The following is a 17,144-nucleotide window of genomic DNA, read 5'->3' on the forward strand; positions in this document are numbered from 1 at the left end:
ACATGGAGGATCTCACCGCCAACCTTGAACTACAGGGAGGAGACCTTCTGGGAGACCTTGGCAACACTTTATATACACGGCCGCTTATCTCCGTGAGGCTGCACAGTCTGACTGACCCCCATTGGGCCTGTCCCGCTCCCTAGTCGGGGGGGGCACTACCCTTCTTTACTCTACTCTTCTCTTCTCCTACTTTCTGCTATCTGTCCTATACTCCACTATGCTTCCACCTCTCCTCTCCACGCCTCTCGCCTCACTCCCTTCTTCCCTTGGTCCTTGTCCCTTCCCCACTCCTAGGGTTGTCAGACCCTCTACCTCTGAGTGTGGGGAAGGGCAGCGCTAGAGAATATTTAAATAGTCTATAGGACTAGCTAGTGATATTACAACCAGTGAAATAAATCTATGAAAACGTGATACATGTAGTGAAATAAAAATAAATATTGGTCTTGACTATATAAGCTTAGTCCATATAAAAGGTGACACAAAAAATGTGAAAGTGTTGATAGAGGATCCACCACCGCTCCTAGTAAAGGCTTACAGGAGAGATTGGACTTAGATGGGCATACACCCACTGGGTCAATCAAGCTTGTATAGTGGGGATCCTTGGTGACAGTTACCGCAGAGGACACAATTCCAGGTGGCCTGGGTGCTCGTATTGATGCGTTTTTAAAGATAGGTCCAATCAAACATCAAAGGTATATGTGAAGGAAATATAAGAGCACATAGCGTAATACTGTATAAAAAAACTCATAACATGTTTATTGAGGGTAAAAACACTCACATTTCCGAGGATAAAAAAGCGATTTGTAAGTAAAATAACGGCAGTGCCAGTGGTGTCAGTAGTCCGTCCTGACGCGTTTCGTCCTCTAGGACATCATCTGGGGTTAGACCCTCTACCTCTCCCTTTCCCCCCCGGTACACACCCATCTCCCCATAACTCTTACCCAATCATGGGCTGTTTTTATCAGGTACTGTGAATATCCTGATGTGCATTACTTATTTCACGTGTCCCATGTTTGGGTCCACCCCTGGCCTTTGGGTTGCCTTGCCTCCCAACCAACTGTTCAAACTTTTTAAAAAATCTGTTATTGTATTGTATAGCTTTGCATACGTTATTATCAGTTCTAGGTTGCGCAAGTATTTGTTAGGATGCCTCCCCGGCTTCGCATACCGATTTTATCTCTATACTGCGTTTTTTTCATATGCTCTATTTACTGTGTAAAGCCGGGGTATCTGATATGTTTACCTCATCTCATGATCACGTCGATCTTTCTGTCTGATTCTTATTATGTATCTCTGCTATATGTGGTAATTGTTAAAACGCACTTTCTAGTGAAATAAAGAAATTATAAAAAAAAAAAAAGCAGCCGGCAATGTTTATTAACAAGATTGCTCAGCCGCTGAAACGCTAAAAAAAAAAAAGAAACATTGTTTCTTTTTTAATCTGTTTCTTCATCTGCAGATCAAATGGATGAACAAATGTTCCTCTGTTTAACCCCTTATTAACCCTTAATTGACTGTAATCAGCCTCAATTAACTCCCTATTCTCCTCCATTTATTTATTTTCCTGCTTTTTTTTTTGTTCACGTCTATTTTATAAATAGTAAACAATTAAAACTTTTTTTTGTTTGCTTTGTTAGTGAATATTTTTGCACATATATATGAATATATATTTACACATTTCACATTGAAAAAGCGCAAAAAAAAAAATCTATTTATTTCATTTCATTTGTAAATAACTTTTCAATGCTTTGTACCATTGCTGACAGCTGAAGTGAAAACAAAACAGTTGCGGTAGGTATCGGTAATTGGTATCGGCGAGTACTAAAAAAAAAAAAAAAAAAAAAAAAAAAAATGTATCGGTACCCGTAAAAAAATTGGTATTGGTGCATCCCTATTTGTTACTATGCGTATTGACATGCGCATAAGCAAGATGTGTCGGGGGGCTCGAATCACACTGCATTCCCACCAAAATTAGTACAACGACTACTTTTGGAAACACACTGCAACTGGATTGCATGGTACTTTTGTGCCACGCCCCCAGCCAACAGGTAAAGCACACTGCGCATGCGCAACCGCCTCCCAGTATTTAGAAAGCAAACAACTGACCACGCACGCGCAGTGAATACTTCATGAAAACAATGGGCAGCTGCATCAAGGGGGACAAAGAGCTGGCACAGGGCAGTGCGGTAATTCCATGTCATGTGTTAGTGGCTGGGGGGCGCAGTTCTGCATCCTCGCCCTGGGCTGGTACTGTTCACACTTCCATCAGCCTATGTTATATACAAAGTATGGACTGAGCGCGTTCAAATTAGGGTTGCACCGATACTAGTATCGGTGCCGATCCGGAGTATTTGCACAAGTATCGGTACTCGTGCAAATGCAACGATACCTGAAACCGATACTTTCAGGCTCGGCTCTTTGAGCTGTCAGTGGGTCTCCCCTGTTGACAGCTGAAGTGTTAAAAGAAGTCCGGTAATTGGAGCTGTCAAAAAAAAAAAAAAAAAAGCAGCCGGTAATGTTTATTAACAACATTGCTCAGCCGCTGAAACACTAAGCCCCGGTTCACACAGGGGCGGCACGACTTGCAGGTCGCCTCACCGAGGCGACCTGCACACGACTTCCACGGAGACTTGCAAAACGACTTCTGTATAGAAGTCTATGCAAGTCGCCTCAAGTCGCCCCCAAAGTAGTACAGGAACCTTTTTCTAACTCAGAGCGACTTGCGTCGTTCCTATTGTACAGAACGGGAGGCGACTTGTCAGGCGGCTAGGTCGCCTGACAAGTCGCCCCTGTGTGAACCGGCAGTAAGGGTCGGTTCACACAGGGACGACTTAGCCGCCTGACAAGTCGCGTTCCGCTCTGTACTATGGAACCGTTCTAATAGGAACGACTCAAGTCGCTCCGACTTAGAAAAAGGTCCCTGTATTACTTTTGGGGCGACTTCAGGTGACTTGCATTGACTTCTATACAGAAGCCATTTTGCAAACCGCCGCTGAAGTCGTGTGCAGGTCGCCTAAGGCAGTCGCACTGGAAATCGTGCTACCCCTGTGTGAACCGGCTCTAAAATTAAAAGAAACATCGTTTCTTTTTGTATCTTTACGTTTCTTCATCTGCAGATCAAAGGGATGAACAAACGTTCCTCTGTTTAACTCCTTGATAACCCTTCATTTACTCTAATCAGCCTTAATTAACTCCCTATTCTCCTCCATTTATTTATTATTTTCTTGCTTTTATAAACGATAAACAATGAAAACTTTTTTTTTTTGTTTGCTTGGTTAGTGAATATTTCTGCACATATATATTATCATATATTTACACATTTCACATTGAAAAAGTGCAAAATTAAAAAAAAAAAAAATCTATTTTGTTTGTAAATAACTTTTCAATGCTTTATACCAGGGATCCTCAAACTACGGCCCTCCAGCTGTTGCAGAACTACACGTCCCATGAGGCATTGCAAAACTCTGACATTCACAGACATGACTAGGCATGATGGGAATTGTAGTTCCTGAACAACTGGAGGGCCGTAGTTTGAAGACCCCTGCTTTATACCATTGCTGACAGCAAGTGAAAACAAAACAGTTGCGGTAGGTATCGGTAATTGGTATCAGCGAGTACTAAAAAAAAAAAAAAAAGTAATCGGTACTTGTACTTTAAACGAAAGAAATACATAAATAAACTGGAACATCGCATGACGCAAGAAGGCTGCACCGCCCGCGCACCCTCCACCTTCTCTCTAGATCACGGCTGCCCTTTAAGCCGCTCTCTGATCGCCATCTCCCTCTCTGGAAGAGATCGCTCTTGCACACTTGCTGACAGTTACAAACCGCACAGATTTATCTACAGAGAGATAAAAAAAAAAAAATGTGACAGTCACCAGAATACAGCCAGCGCCGGAGGTTCTGACCAGCCTTGGTGTAAACCGTGTAATTACCCAAAATGGCGGCAGATCTGTCAAAGGCGGCAAGTGGAAATTGCAGCTTATCAAATTCCCCGGGGCTGTCCTGATGCCGCTGTGCCCCAAAAAAGGCAAGAGACACTATGGGGCTGATCTGTTAAAGACAAAAGCGACTGTGCACTTTGCAAGTACAGTTGCTCAAGAGCTTAGTAAATGAGGGGGCAGCTTCATTTTACAATGAATACCCAATCACGTGCAAGCAAAAAAAATGTGCTTGCACATGATTGGATGATGGAAATCAGCAGAGCTCCCCCTTATTAACTAAGCTCTGGAGCAACTTCACTTGCAAAAGTGCACAGTCTATTTGCCTTTAGTAAATCCACCCATACATGTACTTTAAAGTGATATTAAACACACGCTGTTTAACTTACTTCAGCCCCAGAAGATTTACCCCCTTTCCAGACCAAGCCATTTTTTGCGATACGACACTGCGTCGCTTTAACTGACAATTGCGACGCTGTACCCAAACAAAATTGATGTTCGCCCCCACACACAAATAGAGCTTTCTTTTGGTGGTATTTAATCACCTCTGCTGTTTTTATTTTTTGCGCTATAAACAAAAAAAGAGTGACAATTAAACAAATATATATATATATATATATATATTTTTACTTTCTGTTTTAAAACATATCCAATAAAAAAAAATGTGAAAAAATTGAATTTATCAATGTAGGCCAATATGTATTCTACTACAGTTTTTGGTAAAAAAAAATCCCAATAAGCGTATATTGATTGGTTTGCGCAAAAGTTATAGCGTCTACAAACTATGGGATAGTTTATGGACTATGGGATAGATTAAGGATTTAATTTTTTTTTTTTTTACCCAGTAATGGCAGCAATCAGCAATTTTTAGCGGGACTGCGACATTGCGGCAGGCAAATGTGACACCAAGTGACACTTTTTGGGGTCCAGTGACACCAATACAGTGATCAGTGCTAAAAAAAAAAATAAATAAAAAAAACAAAAACTGTCACTGTACTAATGACACTGGCAGGTAAGGGGTTAACATCAGGAGCTATCGAAGGGTTAAATGTGTTCTCTGGTAGTGCTTGCTGACTGTGGGGGGAGGTGCTTTGACTGGGGGGGAAGACAGAGATCTGTGTTCCTGCTTAGCAGAAACACAAGATCTCCATCTTCCCCTCTCACAGAACGACGATCTGCCGTGTCAGCCTCGGGAACGATCACAAGGTGCCGGCGGACATAGGAGTCCGTCGGACCAGCCGGTTACCTCCTACTGTGTCCAATCACAGGAGCAGGTCGCCAGCGGCGGCGCGCACCCCAGAACCCAAAGAAAGAAATCACGTACAGGTACGTGATTTTGCGCTTAAGGGTCGCCGCAGTATATGCATATGGGGTGGTCCTTAAGCGATTTACACTTTCCCTTCTATGTACGGATGATAACACTGTAATTATTTTAATAAAAAAAAAAAAAAAAAAACATAAAAAAAATCTAAGTACCTTTTTTCTAATAGGTATCCAGCTGTCACATGACCCAGCTTTCTCCCAGCCTGTCTGCAGGGAAACATAAGCAGGAGGAGCTTCTAGTCCTCTGATGCTGGTCACATGTTCAAAAAAAAAAAAAAGATACAGAGTAAAAAATAAATAATATTAATAAACTGTTTTAAATTGTCAAATTATATATCAAATCTTTATTATTTATTATCACAGGTTATGTCACGCCCCCCCCCAGCCTGTGTCTTAGAATAAGAGGGAGGTGAAGCCTCCATTAATCTACGTGTCTAGCTTGTTAGTGGGCATAAAGAGGGAGGGAGTGGGCTGTCATTTACCACTGTGTATACGCCCACATGTAGGACTCTATAGTCACATGGGATGCTCAGATGTGATGGGGAGGAAATGCTCAGCATAGAAACTCACTGAAAACTGAGCATGTGCAGAGCTGTCAACACTGCTCTGCAAAATCCCCTAGCTGTATTGGGGACATGAACAGAAGGGGGAGACAGAGAGCAGCGGGATCAGAAAGGTTTTTTTGCAGAATACAGAAAATGAATCTCATAGTGACTGAGTGAGTATGAACAGCATGTAATACACCATTTATTGATCGTTTTTTATGATGTGGGTTTAGTGACACTTTAATGCCCCCGTGTCCAATTTGTGGCCCGGAGGCTGCATCTGGCTCTGCAGCACTCGATATGCAGCCCTTAAAGCCCCTGAGATACTCTTTGGTTGGACGAGTTGGACGTTCTCCAATTGGATGAGGTGAAAAGTGTACGACATCACCACCCCACCTTGTCCAATCAGAGACCACTTTGTATTAATTCATTAAATGTAAAGCGATCTCTGATTGGCTCTGGTGTGGAGCAGCTGACCTCCTGTGTTCAGAATGCAGCAGGGCAGCCGCTCAGCACTGGATCCAGAAGCTGGTGGAGATCACTGGAGTAGCGATGTCTATAAAGTGATAGTGTGTGAGGCCTCATTCTCAATTGCGCGTTCCTGGAAGACGTGCAGAAATGCCCGTTTTTATGCGTATTTTGGAAACGCATAAAAAAAAAAAAAAAATGTGCTACAAAATGCGCTAGTGGTGCCATTAACAATTATTGTGGCTAGGAGATACAGGTATTGTCGCACTACAAATACGTCAAGTTCACGTCCGAAGAAATGTTCAGAGGCTTCTTTGGCATGTTTGGACTTTTCAAACAAATGAGCAGCTCAAAAGTGTGAGAAAAGAAAGAAAGAAAGAAAGAAAGAAAGAAAGAAAGAAAGAAAGAAATGCGGGAATGTGCATTTCTGATGCACCTAGTGTTAATGGGGCCCCAGGGCCAGTGCACACCATAATCCCAGCATTTCTGTGCGATTCCTGTGCATTGCCCTGCAGTGCGATTTTCAGCCCATTCATTTCTGTCAGAGGGGAAAATGGAGATCTTGTGTTTCTGTTAAACAGAAAAATTGATCTCTTTTTTCCCCTGGTTAAAGCACCTCCCCCGCAGTTAAAAAGCACTCCCTAGGAGCACACTCAACCCTTTGATCACCCCTTCACAGCCAGTGTCATTTGTACAGTGACAGTGCATTTTTTTTTTTTTTTTTAGCACTGATCACTGTATTATTGGTGTCACTGGTTCCCAAAAAGTGTCACTTAGGCAGGCCATACATGGGGGTCACATTTCGAAAGCATTCTCTTATCTAAAAATTTTCGTTCGAATTTCGCATCGTTCGTGTGACCTTCGAATTTGAGAAATCGGGCATGACGGAAATTTTTTGAAAAACAAATGATTTTCGAATCAATGATGGGAGAATGGTGCGAGAAATGTAATCGAAAACGAAATGCGCATGTGCAAGAAAAGAAAATTCCTGGAAAGAAAAGAAGATTCCCAACCACGAAAATTCTTTTCTGTAGCAACAGGAGGAGAAATCGAAGGCTTGGTTGGTCGAATTTCGAAATTAATGGTGGCGCCATCGGATCACAAAACGCACAAAATTTCTGATTTTCAACAGAAATTTCTTTCAAAATTCGACCATGTATGGCCAGTATCAGATTTGTAAAATCACTGGGAGTGTCATGGTCTGGGGCTAAATGAGTGCTGCCGGCACTGGGGAGATACAGTTCATTGAGGGAACCATGAATGCCAACATGTACTGTGAAGAACATGATCTCCTCCCTTCAGAGACTGAGCCACAGGGCAGTATTCCAACATAACGACCCCAAACACACCTCCAAGACAACCACTGCCTTGCTAAAGAAGCTGAGGGTAAAGGTGATGGACTGGCCAAGCATGTCTCCAGACCTAAACCCTATTGACCATCTGTGGGGCATCTTCAAACAGAAGGTGGAGGAGCGCAAGGTCTCTAACATCCACCGGCTCCGTGATGTCATCATGGAGGAGGGGAAGAGGACTCCAGTGGCAACCTGTGAAGCTCTGGTGATCTCCATGCCCAAGAGGGTTAAGGCAGTGCTGGAAAATAATGGTGGCCACACAAAATATTGACACTTTGGGCCCAATTTGGACATTTTCACTTAGGGGTGTACTCACTTTTCTTGCCAACGGTTTAGACATTTTTTATATACTGTAACCAGTCAGTGTCCCTGGTCACTGCCACACCAGTTATATGACGATGCTGTACTGCACTGGTGACACTATGTAAATAAATAAAAATAAATAAATAAAATTTATTTAATTTTCCCCAAAAAATTGTCACAAAAAAATGACAACGTCAAAAAAACTCGCCATGCCTCTTATTAAATACCTTGGACTGTCTACTTTCTAAAAAGGGGTCATTTGGGGGGGGGGGGTTAGTACTGGTCCTGACATTTTTGTGCCTCAAGAAATTAGATCAGCTGTCAGTACATCAGGATTGATCCATTTTCATATATATATCTCCCATAGTTTGTGGACACTGATTTGGGTTAATTCTCACCAAAGAAATGAAGCAGAAGACAGTTTGGCCTAAATCAGTAAAGAAAGATTATTTATTTGCAAAATTTTATAACAGAAACAAAGAAAAACGTGTGGGGTTTATTCAAATATTTCAGTCTTTTTTTATTCATTTTGCAAAAAAAAAAAAAACGGTGGTGATTAGATTCCGCCGAAATAAAGCGCTAAAGTAAAATAAGGCGCTAAAAAAAGTGCTAAAAATATCATATGGGTACATTGTAACATGACCGCGCAATTGTCATTCGAAGTGTGACAGCGCTGAAAGCTGAAGGAAGGAAGGGGTGGGGGGAGTGCCCGGTAGTGGTTAAAAGGAATAAAATATATTTTGGCTTTTTAATTAGCCAGCTAATAGGTCTTCTGTCAGCTTCCAAATCATCCGCCTGGTTTAGCTGGGCATGCTGGGACCTATAGTTCCCTTGGAGGCCCGCAGGAAGCATTAGCAGGACACACTCAAGGTATTGTAGCAGCCCAGCCATTAATCAGGATAACTATCACCTGGAGGTATTATTATTATTATTATCTAGAAGAATGGCGAGCAGTGACAAAGCAGAAGGCAGACAGCCGCTACAATGTCACACCGCACTCCAAACTGTTACATCGCCAAAGACTTTGCATGGCTGCAGGTGACAACATTTTTCATGCAACACTTCTAGCGACTTGCAAAGAGAAAATGCGGCTCAGACAGGCTCCAGGAGCGGAACATTCAACAACCTGGGAAAATCCGAAGGGAATCTCAGACATGTTACAGGAATGTGGGGGGCAGGGCTATGGATGAGATCTTCTTTAAAGTGAACCTGCCGTCAACAACCATGAGGTGGCCATATTTAACCTCTGCTAGAGAATGAATATGTAAGAATGATAGCACATAAAATAATAATAGGTAACAGAAAGTAAGCATGCAGCGTGTCACCAATTCCAAGACTACAATCCAGAGACAGCATGCATCTAGCTCCAACCTGCGGCCCTTTGGCATTTATTGTGCGGCTCGGTCTTGGGGCCCCTGAAGAGTTTGTATTTTGGTGCTTACTCATACCAGAAAAGGAAAAATATTCTTTAGCAGTGAAATATGTATGGAGCACAAATGTGGAAGGGAAGCACTGATTTTTAAAGAGGCTGTAATGGCAGCAATCTCTAACAGTCTCATGTAATGTGTCCCCAGTCTATGATGGTCTCCTGAATCATGTCCCCAGTCTATGATGGTCTCCTGAATCATGTCCCCAGTCTATGATGGTCTCCTGAATCATGTCCCCAGTCTATGATGGACTCTTGAATCATGTCCCCAGTCTATGATGGTCTCCTGAATCATGTCCCCAGTCTATGATGGTCTCCTGAATCATGTCCCCAGTCTATGATGGTCTCTTGAATTATGTGCCCAGTCTATGATGGTCTCTTGAATTATGTGCCCAGTCTATGATGGTCTCTTGAATCATGTCCCCAGTCTATGATGGTCTCTTGAATCATGTCCCCAGTCTATGATGGTCTCCTGAAGCATGTCTCCAGTCTATGATGGTCTCCTGAAGCATGTCTCCAGTCTATGGTCTCCTGAAGCATGTCTCCAGTCTATGGTCTCCTGAAGCATGTCTCCAGTCTATGGTCTCCTGAAGCATGTCTCCAGTCTATGGTCTCCTGAAGCATGTCTCCAGTCTATGGTCTCCTGAAGCATGTCTCCAGTCTATGGTCTCCTGAAGCATGTCTCCAGTCTATGGTCTCCTGAAGCATGTCTCCAGTCTATGGTCTCCTGAAGCATGTCCCCAGTCTATGGTCTCCTGAAGCATGTCCCCAGTCTATGATGGTCTCATGAAGCATGTCTTCAGTCTATGATGGTCTTCTGAATCATGTCTTCAGTCAACGATGGTCTCCTAAAGCATATCTCCAGTCTATGGTGGTCTCCTGAAGCATGTCCCCAGTCTATGATGACCTCCTGAAACGTCCGTAGTTTATGATGGTCTCCTGAAGCATGTCTCCAGTCTACGGTGTTCTCCTGAAGCATGTTCCAGTCTATGATGGTCTCCAGAATCATCTCTCTAGCCTATGATGGTCTCCTGAATCATGTCCCCAGTCTATGATGGTCTCCTGAAGCATGTCCCTAGTCCAGGATAGTCTCCTGAAGCATGTCCCTAGTTTATGATGGTCTCCTGAAGCATGTCCCTAGTCCATGATGGTCTCCTGAAGCATGTCCCTAGTCCATGATGGTCTCCTGAAGCATATCCTCAGTCTATGATGGACTAAAAAAAAAGAAAAAAAAAAAAAAGAAAAGAAAACTGATGCAGCCCCCACATCTAATGATTGGTAAGCTGCAATATATTACATTTTTGGTTTAGGGTTTAATACCGCTTTAATAAATGAACTCTGCGGATTATGTATGGACTCCAGCGTTTACTTTTCCAAGTACCAAGTGAATGGGGCTGACGGAGCCCTACTGGGAGGCTGAAGCCCGCTGCATGAAGGTCACAGCCCGGGGGTAGAGCTAAGCTCATTTGTTTAGTTATTAGAATGGTAAAAGGATAAAAGTCATAGACCACATAGCATGAGCTCATAGAGAACAGTTATAACTGCTAGTAAGCCACAAAGGCATAGCGAATGGATAAGCGACAATTATTATGCAGAAATCCATTATCTCTTCCTATGGAAACCATAAGCTGCAACTGATAGGGAGCACAACGTTAGTACATAGGGGTCTGCTAGAGCTAACCGGTAGCTTACAATCAACAGGCACCATGACGCAGGCTACAAATAATGCTGGCCATACACTAGCAGAGTGTCGAACCAACATTTGTACAATTCTTTATACATTTAATGACTGTTGCGTGAAAGAACTGCAAAATTTAGTTTGCTTTTGCCTTTCAATTTTGAAATGAGTAATTTACTAGGGATGCACCGATGCATCGGCCAAAAATAGGGTTATTGGTGTTTTGCTGAAAGAAAAAAAAAGGTGCAGATAATAGCATGCTGTGTCCTATTGACTTCAATGTAAAAATGCCCCCCCCCCCCATTGACTTCAATGCAAAGTCGCATCCCATTGACTTCAATAAAAAAACGCCCCCTATAGACGTCAATGCATAATCGCCCCCTATTGACTTCAATGCAAAAATCGCTTCCCATTGACTTCAATGCAAAAAATGCTTCCCATTGACTTCAATGCAAAAATCGCTTCCCATTGAGTTCAATGCAAAAATTGCTTCCCATTGATTTCAATGCAAAAATCGCAAGCCTCCCCTGTTGACTTCAATGAAAAATAGCGTCCCCTGTTGACTTCAATGAAAAATAGCGTCCCCTGTTGACTTCAATGAAAAATAGCGTCCCCTGTTGACTTCAATGAAAAATAGCGTCCCCTGTTGACTGCAATGAGAAATAGCGTCCCCTGTTGACTGCAATGAGAAATAGCGTCCCCTGTTGACTGCAATGAGAAATAGCGTCCCCTGTTGACTGCAATGAGAAAAACCGCCCCCTGTTGACTTCAATGAAAAAAACCGCCCCCTGTTGACTTCAATGCAAAAAAACACCCCCTGTGGACTTCAATGCAAAAAAACACCCCCTGTGGACTTCAATGCAAAAAAACACCCCCTGTGGACTTCAATGCAAAAAAACACCCCCTGTGGACTTCAATGCAGAAAAACGCCCCCTGTTGACTTCAATGCAGAAAAACGCCCCCTGTTGACTTCAATGCAGAAAAACGCCCCCTGTTGACTTCAATGCAGAAAAACGCCCCCTGTTGACTTCAATGCAGAAAAACGCCCCCTGTTGACTTCAATGCAGAAAAACGCCCCCTGTTGACTTCAATGCAGAAAAACGCCCCCTGTTGACTTCAATGCAGAAAAACGCCCCCTGTTGACTTCAATGCAGAAAAACGCCCCCTGTTGACTTCAATGCAGAAAAACGCCCCCTGTTGACTTCAATGCAAAAATGTCCCCTGTTGACTTCAATGAAAAAAATGCCCCCTGATGACTTCAATGCAAAAACCCCCCACCCTGTTGACTTCAATGCAAAAAAACGCCCCCTGTTGAATTCAATGCAAAAAAACGCCCCCTGTTGAATTCAATGCAAAAAAACGCCCCCTGTTGAATTCAATGCAAAAAAACGCCCCCTGTTGACTTCAATGCAGAAAAACGCCCCCTGTTGACTTCAATGCAGAAAAACGCCCCCTGTTGACTTCAATGCAGAAAAACGCCCCCTGTTGACTTCAATGCAAAAATGCCCCCTGTTTACTTCAATTCAAACCCCCCTCTTGACTTCAATGGAAACCGTCCTGTTGACTTCGAAGCAAACCCCCCCCCCCCGTTGACTTCAATGCAAACCCCCCCCCGTTGACTTCAATGCAAACCCCCCCCCCCGTTGACTTCAATGCAAACCCCCCCCCCCCGTTGACTTCAATGCAAACCCCCCCCCCCCGTTGACTTCAATGCAAACTCCCCCCCTGTTGACTTCAATGCAAACCCCCCCCCTGTTGACTTCAATGCAAAAACGCCCCCTGTTGACTTCACTGCAAAGACCCCCCCCTGTTGAGGACATGTTACAAGAGATGGTCAGAGACTGAAGACACGAATACTGACTTACTGCAACATCTAATGCACAGGGTGAGAAGCTCACAGTGTGCAGTAAAACCAGAGGAAGCCATTCCAGTCCAGGAGAGGAACCTGCACAATTGTGCAAGACTGAAGGGAGGGCCGGAGTTCCACTTTAACCTTACAAATCAATAACAAAATTAAAGACTTTTTTTTTTTTTAAAGGGACATGCACCAGTTAAAAGATACTTTAAGGAAAGCAAAAGCAAAAGCCAATAGAAGGCACAAAGATGTTTGTTTGGGGAAAGACAACATGTGACAACTGGTGACAACCCGTGACAACATCAGTTCTACACATTCAGAAAATAAACATCAATGTGATCTTCGGCACATGTCGCTGTTTTCTTGTATTCTGCACCCAAGAAATCAAAAACGAAACAGCAGAAAGTTCTCTTTGCCGCTTTTTTTCTTTTTTATATCTTTAGTCTTCCATTCCACTTGCAGTTTCGGATGCGGCTGTCCCCAGGCCCACATGCCGGAGATTCCTCTGCGACTTTATTTGTGGTGTTAAAACAAGTTTGTGTGAAGCACAGGAAGCCTCTTGTTGGGCCGCACACCTCCCCCCCCCCCTGTACACAGATCAGGCACTCAAGGCATGCACAGCCATCAGGTTAATGAGGTCTACACACCCTGGGTGATCAGAGGTCAAGGGTCAACCTTTCCAAAAGGTGGCCCCGCCTATAGATCACTTTTTTTTTTTTGCAGACTTTGGAATTTGTTCTTTTACCTCTGTGCACAGCAAGGGGAAAAAAAGGTCAGGGCTGGTCACTGGGTGTCCTTGGCCAGCTTGGGGCAACATGCGTGGGTGGGAACAGGTTTAAAAGGCCGGTGTCACTAAATCTGTCCTGACCTAATCCGGCTGGGGGGGGGGGGGTCACAACTTGTCACTTCCTTTGTCTGTAAATCTGTAATATACTTTTCTTGCTGCTTTTCATTGCTGTCAATGGAACCGTTCAAATCGTTGCAATTCAAGTCGGTTCCTGCACTACTTTTTTTTTTGCGATTTCATTGCAACTTGCATTGACTTCTGTTAAATTAAGTCGCAAGCAGCAATGAAATCGGAGGTCCAAATCGCACTGATCTGTGGCTTTTACTCGCGCTGAAGCAGGTGTCACCAAGTCTGTCCTGACCTATACCGGCTCAGCGGTACAACCATTTGTTTTTACCGACCCCCCCCCCCCCCCCCCAGCAGCCCGTGTGAAAAAGGCCGCACACTACTCCCTCCCTAAAAAAAGACAAAGGTGTCCAAAGGTGACTTGGCACCACAAAAATCCTAAAGAATGAAAATAACTAAACAATAGTAAATAAAATAATAATAATAATAGTCACAGGGCCAATCAGGAGAAGCCTGACACGGGGGGGGGGGGGGGGGGCGGGGGGTGTCCGGACAATGTGACCCTTTGTTAAGGGAACGTGCATCATGTAGAATATACTGTATAGCACTGCGCACACTGCTGACACTGTAAAAGTCCTGGATAAAAATAATTATTATTAATAATAATAATAATAAAAGTAACAATTAAAAAAATAATAATAGTAAGCATAATAATAAAAAAATAATAATAGTCACAGGGCCAATTAGGAGAAGTCTGACACGGGGGGGGGGGGGGGGGTTGTTAGGAATATGCATCATTTAGAATATATTTTAAAGCGCTGTGCACACTATTGGCACTATAAAAATTCTGAATAATAATAGGAATTAAAAAAAAAAAAAAAATCAAAGTAAAAATAATAATAACAACAATAATAATAGTAGGGCCAGTCAGGAGAAGCCTGACATGGGGGGGGGGGGGGGGGGGGGAGTCCAGGCAATGTGGCCCTTTGTTAAAGGCACATGCATCATGTAGAGTATACTGTATAGCACTGCGCACACTGTTGGCACTGTAAATAGTCCTGGATAAAAGTAATTATTAATAATAATAATAATAATAATAATAATAATAAATAAAAGTAACAATTAAAAAAAAAAAAATAATAATAGTAAGCATAATAATAATTAAAAAAAAAATAATAGTCACAGGGCCAATCAGGAGAAGTCTGACATGGGGAGGGGGGGGTCCAGGCAATGTGACCCTTTGTTAGGAACATGCATCAAGTAGAATATATGGTAAAGCGCTGCGCACACTGTTGGCACTGTAAAAATTCTGAATAATAATAATTAATAAAATAATTAATGAATAATAATAATAATAAATAATAGGAATTTAAAAAAAGTCATAGTAAAAAAAGAAAAATAACAACAGTCACAGGGCCAGTCAGGAGAAGTCCGACACGGGGTGGGGGGGGGGGGGGCAGGCAATGTGGCCCTTTGTTAAAGGCACATGCATCATGTAGAATATACTGTATAGCACTGCGCACAATGTTGGCACTATAAAAATTCTGAATAATAATAATTAATGAATAATAATAAATAATAGGAATTAAATATATATTATTAATAATAATAATAATAATAACAGTCACTTTGCCAGTCAGGAGAAGCCAATGTGACCCTTTGTTTATTAAGGAACATGCACCATGTAGCATATACTGTATAGTACTGTAAACATCCTGAATAATAATAAGAATAATAAATCATAATGAAAGATAATAAAAAAATAATTAGGAGAATCCTGACACCGGAGGGTCCAGGTAATGTGACCCCTTGCTAGAGGAACATGCATTATGTAGAATATATGGTAGGGCGCTGCGCACACTATTGGCACTATAAAAATTCTGAATAATAATATTAATGATGAATGAATAAATAGTATTAAAATTGTTATTTATTATACAGGATTTATATAGCGTTAAAAGTTTGCACAGCGCTTTACAATGTAGAAGGAGGGGACAGTACAATTACAATACAGTTCAGTACAGCAGGAATAGGAGGGCCCGGCTCGTGGAGCTTACAATCAAAAGGGAAGGGGAATAATAAAAAATAAACAATAATAATCATAATAAAAATAGTAATCATAATAATATAAATAAATAATAGTCACAGGGCCAAGCAGGAAAAAACCTGACAGGGGGGGGGGGGGTCCAGGCAATGTGAGAGGAACATGCATCATGTAGAATAGACTGTAAAGCGCTGGGCACACTGTTGGCACTGTAAAGATGTTTATTAATTATAATAGTAAAAAAGCATAATAATAGTCACAATCAGGAGAAGGCTGACACAGAAGGGGGGGGGGGGGGGTGCAGGCAACGTGACAGCGCTGAGTGCCCCGCCCCCCTAGCTGTCAAACCCCTCTTTCACCTCCATTTATTAACCCCTACAACACTGTATATGGAGGAGGGGGGGGCGGGTCTGCCAGTGACAGTAAGGCATGCATGCACACCCCAATATTCAATATAAATATGGGGGTACAGGGGGGATTTTTTGGTGCCCCCCCCCCCCAAAAAAAGAATATATATATATATATATACACATATAATGCTATATATATATATATATATATATATTATATATATATATATATATAAAGCAGAATGTGATGCCAGAATTCTCTGGACGGATCCATGAATGTGGGGTGCGGGGGGGTAGGTGAACACCCCCCAGGACGGGCTCACCTTTCTCCTGCAGGGGGGAGCTGACATCCTCTCTCTGGACCTGGGTGAAGAGGAGGACGGCGCGTCCATCACACCGGCCCGGGCCAGGCTTCTCCTCCTCCCGCCGGGCTCCGATCACTTCTTCCTCCCGCTGCCTCTCGGGGTGGACGGGGCGACGATGGGGAATCCAGACCGGGAAGGGGGGCAGGGCGGGGGGCATGGAGGGGGAAAGGGAGATAAAAAATAAATAAAAGGAAAAAACAAAAAAAAAAAAACAAAAAGGGGAGATTGCTGGAAACTTTGTTACAACATGGAGTTCTCCGCACACTGATCCGATACAAACATGGAACCCGGAGGCGGTTTCAAGGGACCCCCATTAAAGCGGCGATACCTCCCGCTCCCGCTGGGGGCCGCTGCGCCGCGCTGCTGGATGGGCGAAGCAGAGCCGAGTACGGGCCCCCTAGGGGGCGCTGTGCAGACTGGGCGCAGCTGCTGCAGAACATCTTGGGCCAACAATGCTTGCAATTATTATTATTAACACGAAGTCATTAATAATCGGGTTGATATTATCCTTGGGAAAAAAAAGTAAGGGTTCCAGCTGCTGAGAACCTCTTGGAAGGAAAAGGCTCTATAACAGAACAGAGCATGGTAAGAAGGGGCTCAGCTGCTGCAGAACATCTTGGGGGAACAAGTCATGTTAAGGAA

General features: G+C 43.1%; 1 protein-coding gene across 1 annotated transcript in view; it reads right to left on the reverse strand.

Moving 5' to 3' along the window:
* The window catches only part of CTDSP1 (CTD small phosphatase 1), a 77,571-nt gene extending 60,789 nt beyond the window's left edge, over positions 1–16,782 (reverse strand). Inside the window, exon 1 of the mRNA XM_073634377.1 lies at positions 16,461–16,782. Coding sequence (XP_073490478.1) covers positions 16,461–16,659 — 199 coding nt within the window. The 5' untranslated portion in view covers positions 16,660–16,782. The remainder of the gene's footprint in view (positions 1–16,460) is intronic.
* Between the last annotated feature and the right edge of the window lie 362 nt (positions 16,783–17,144).

This window comes from Aquarana catesbeiana, linkage group LG06 (genome assembly GCF_042186555.1).
Source record: "Aquarana catesbeiana isolate 2022-GZ linkage group LG06, ASM4218655v1, whole genome shotgun sequence".
NCBI classification, from domain to species: domain Eukaryota; kingdom Metazoa; phylum Chordata; class Amphibia; order Anura; family Ranidae; genus Aquarana; species Aquarana catesbeiana.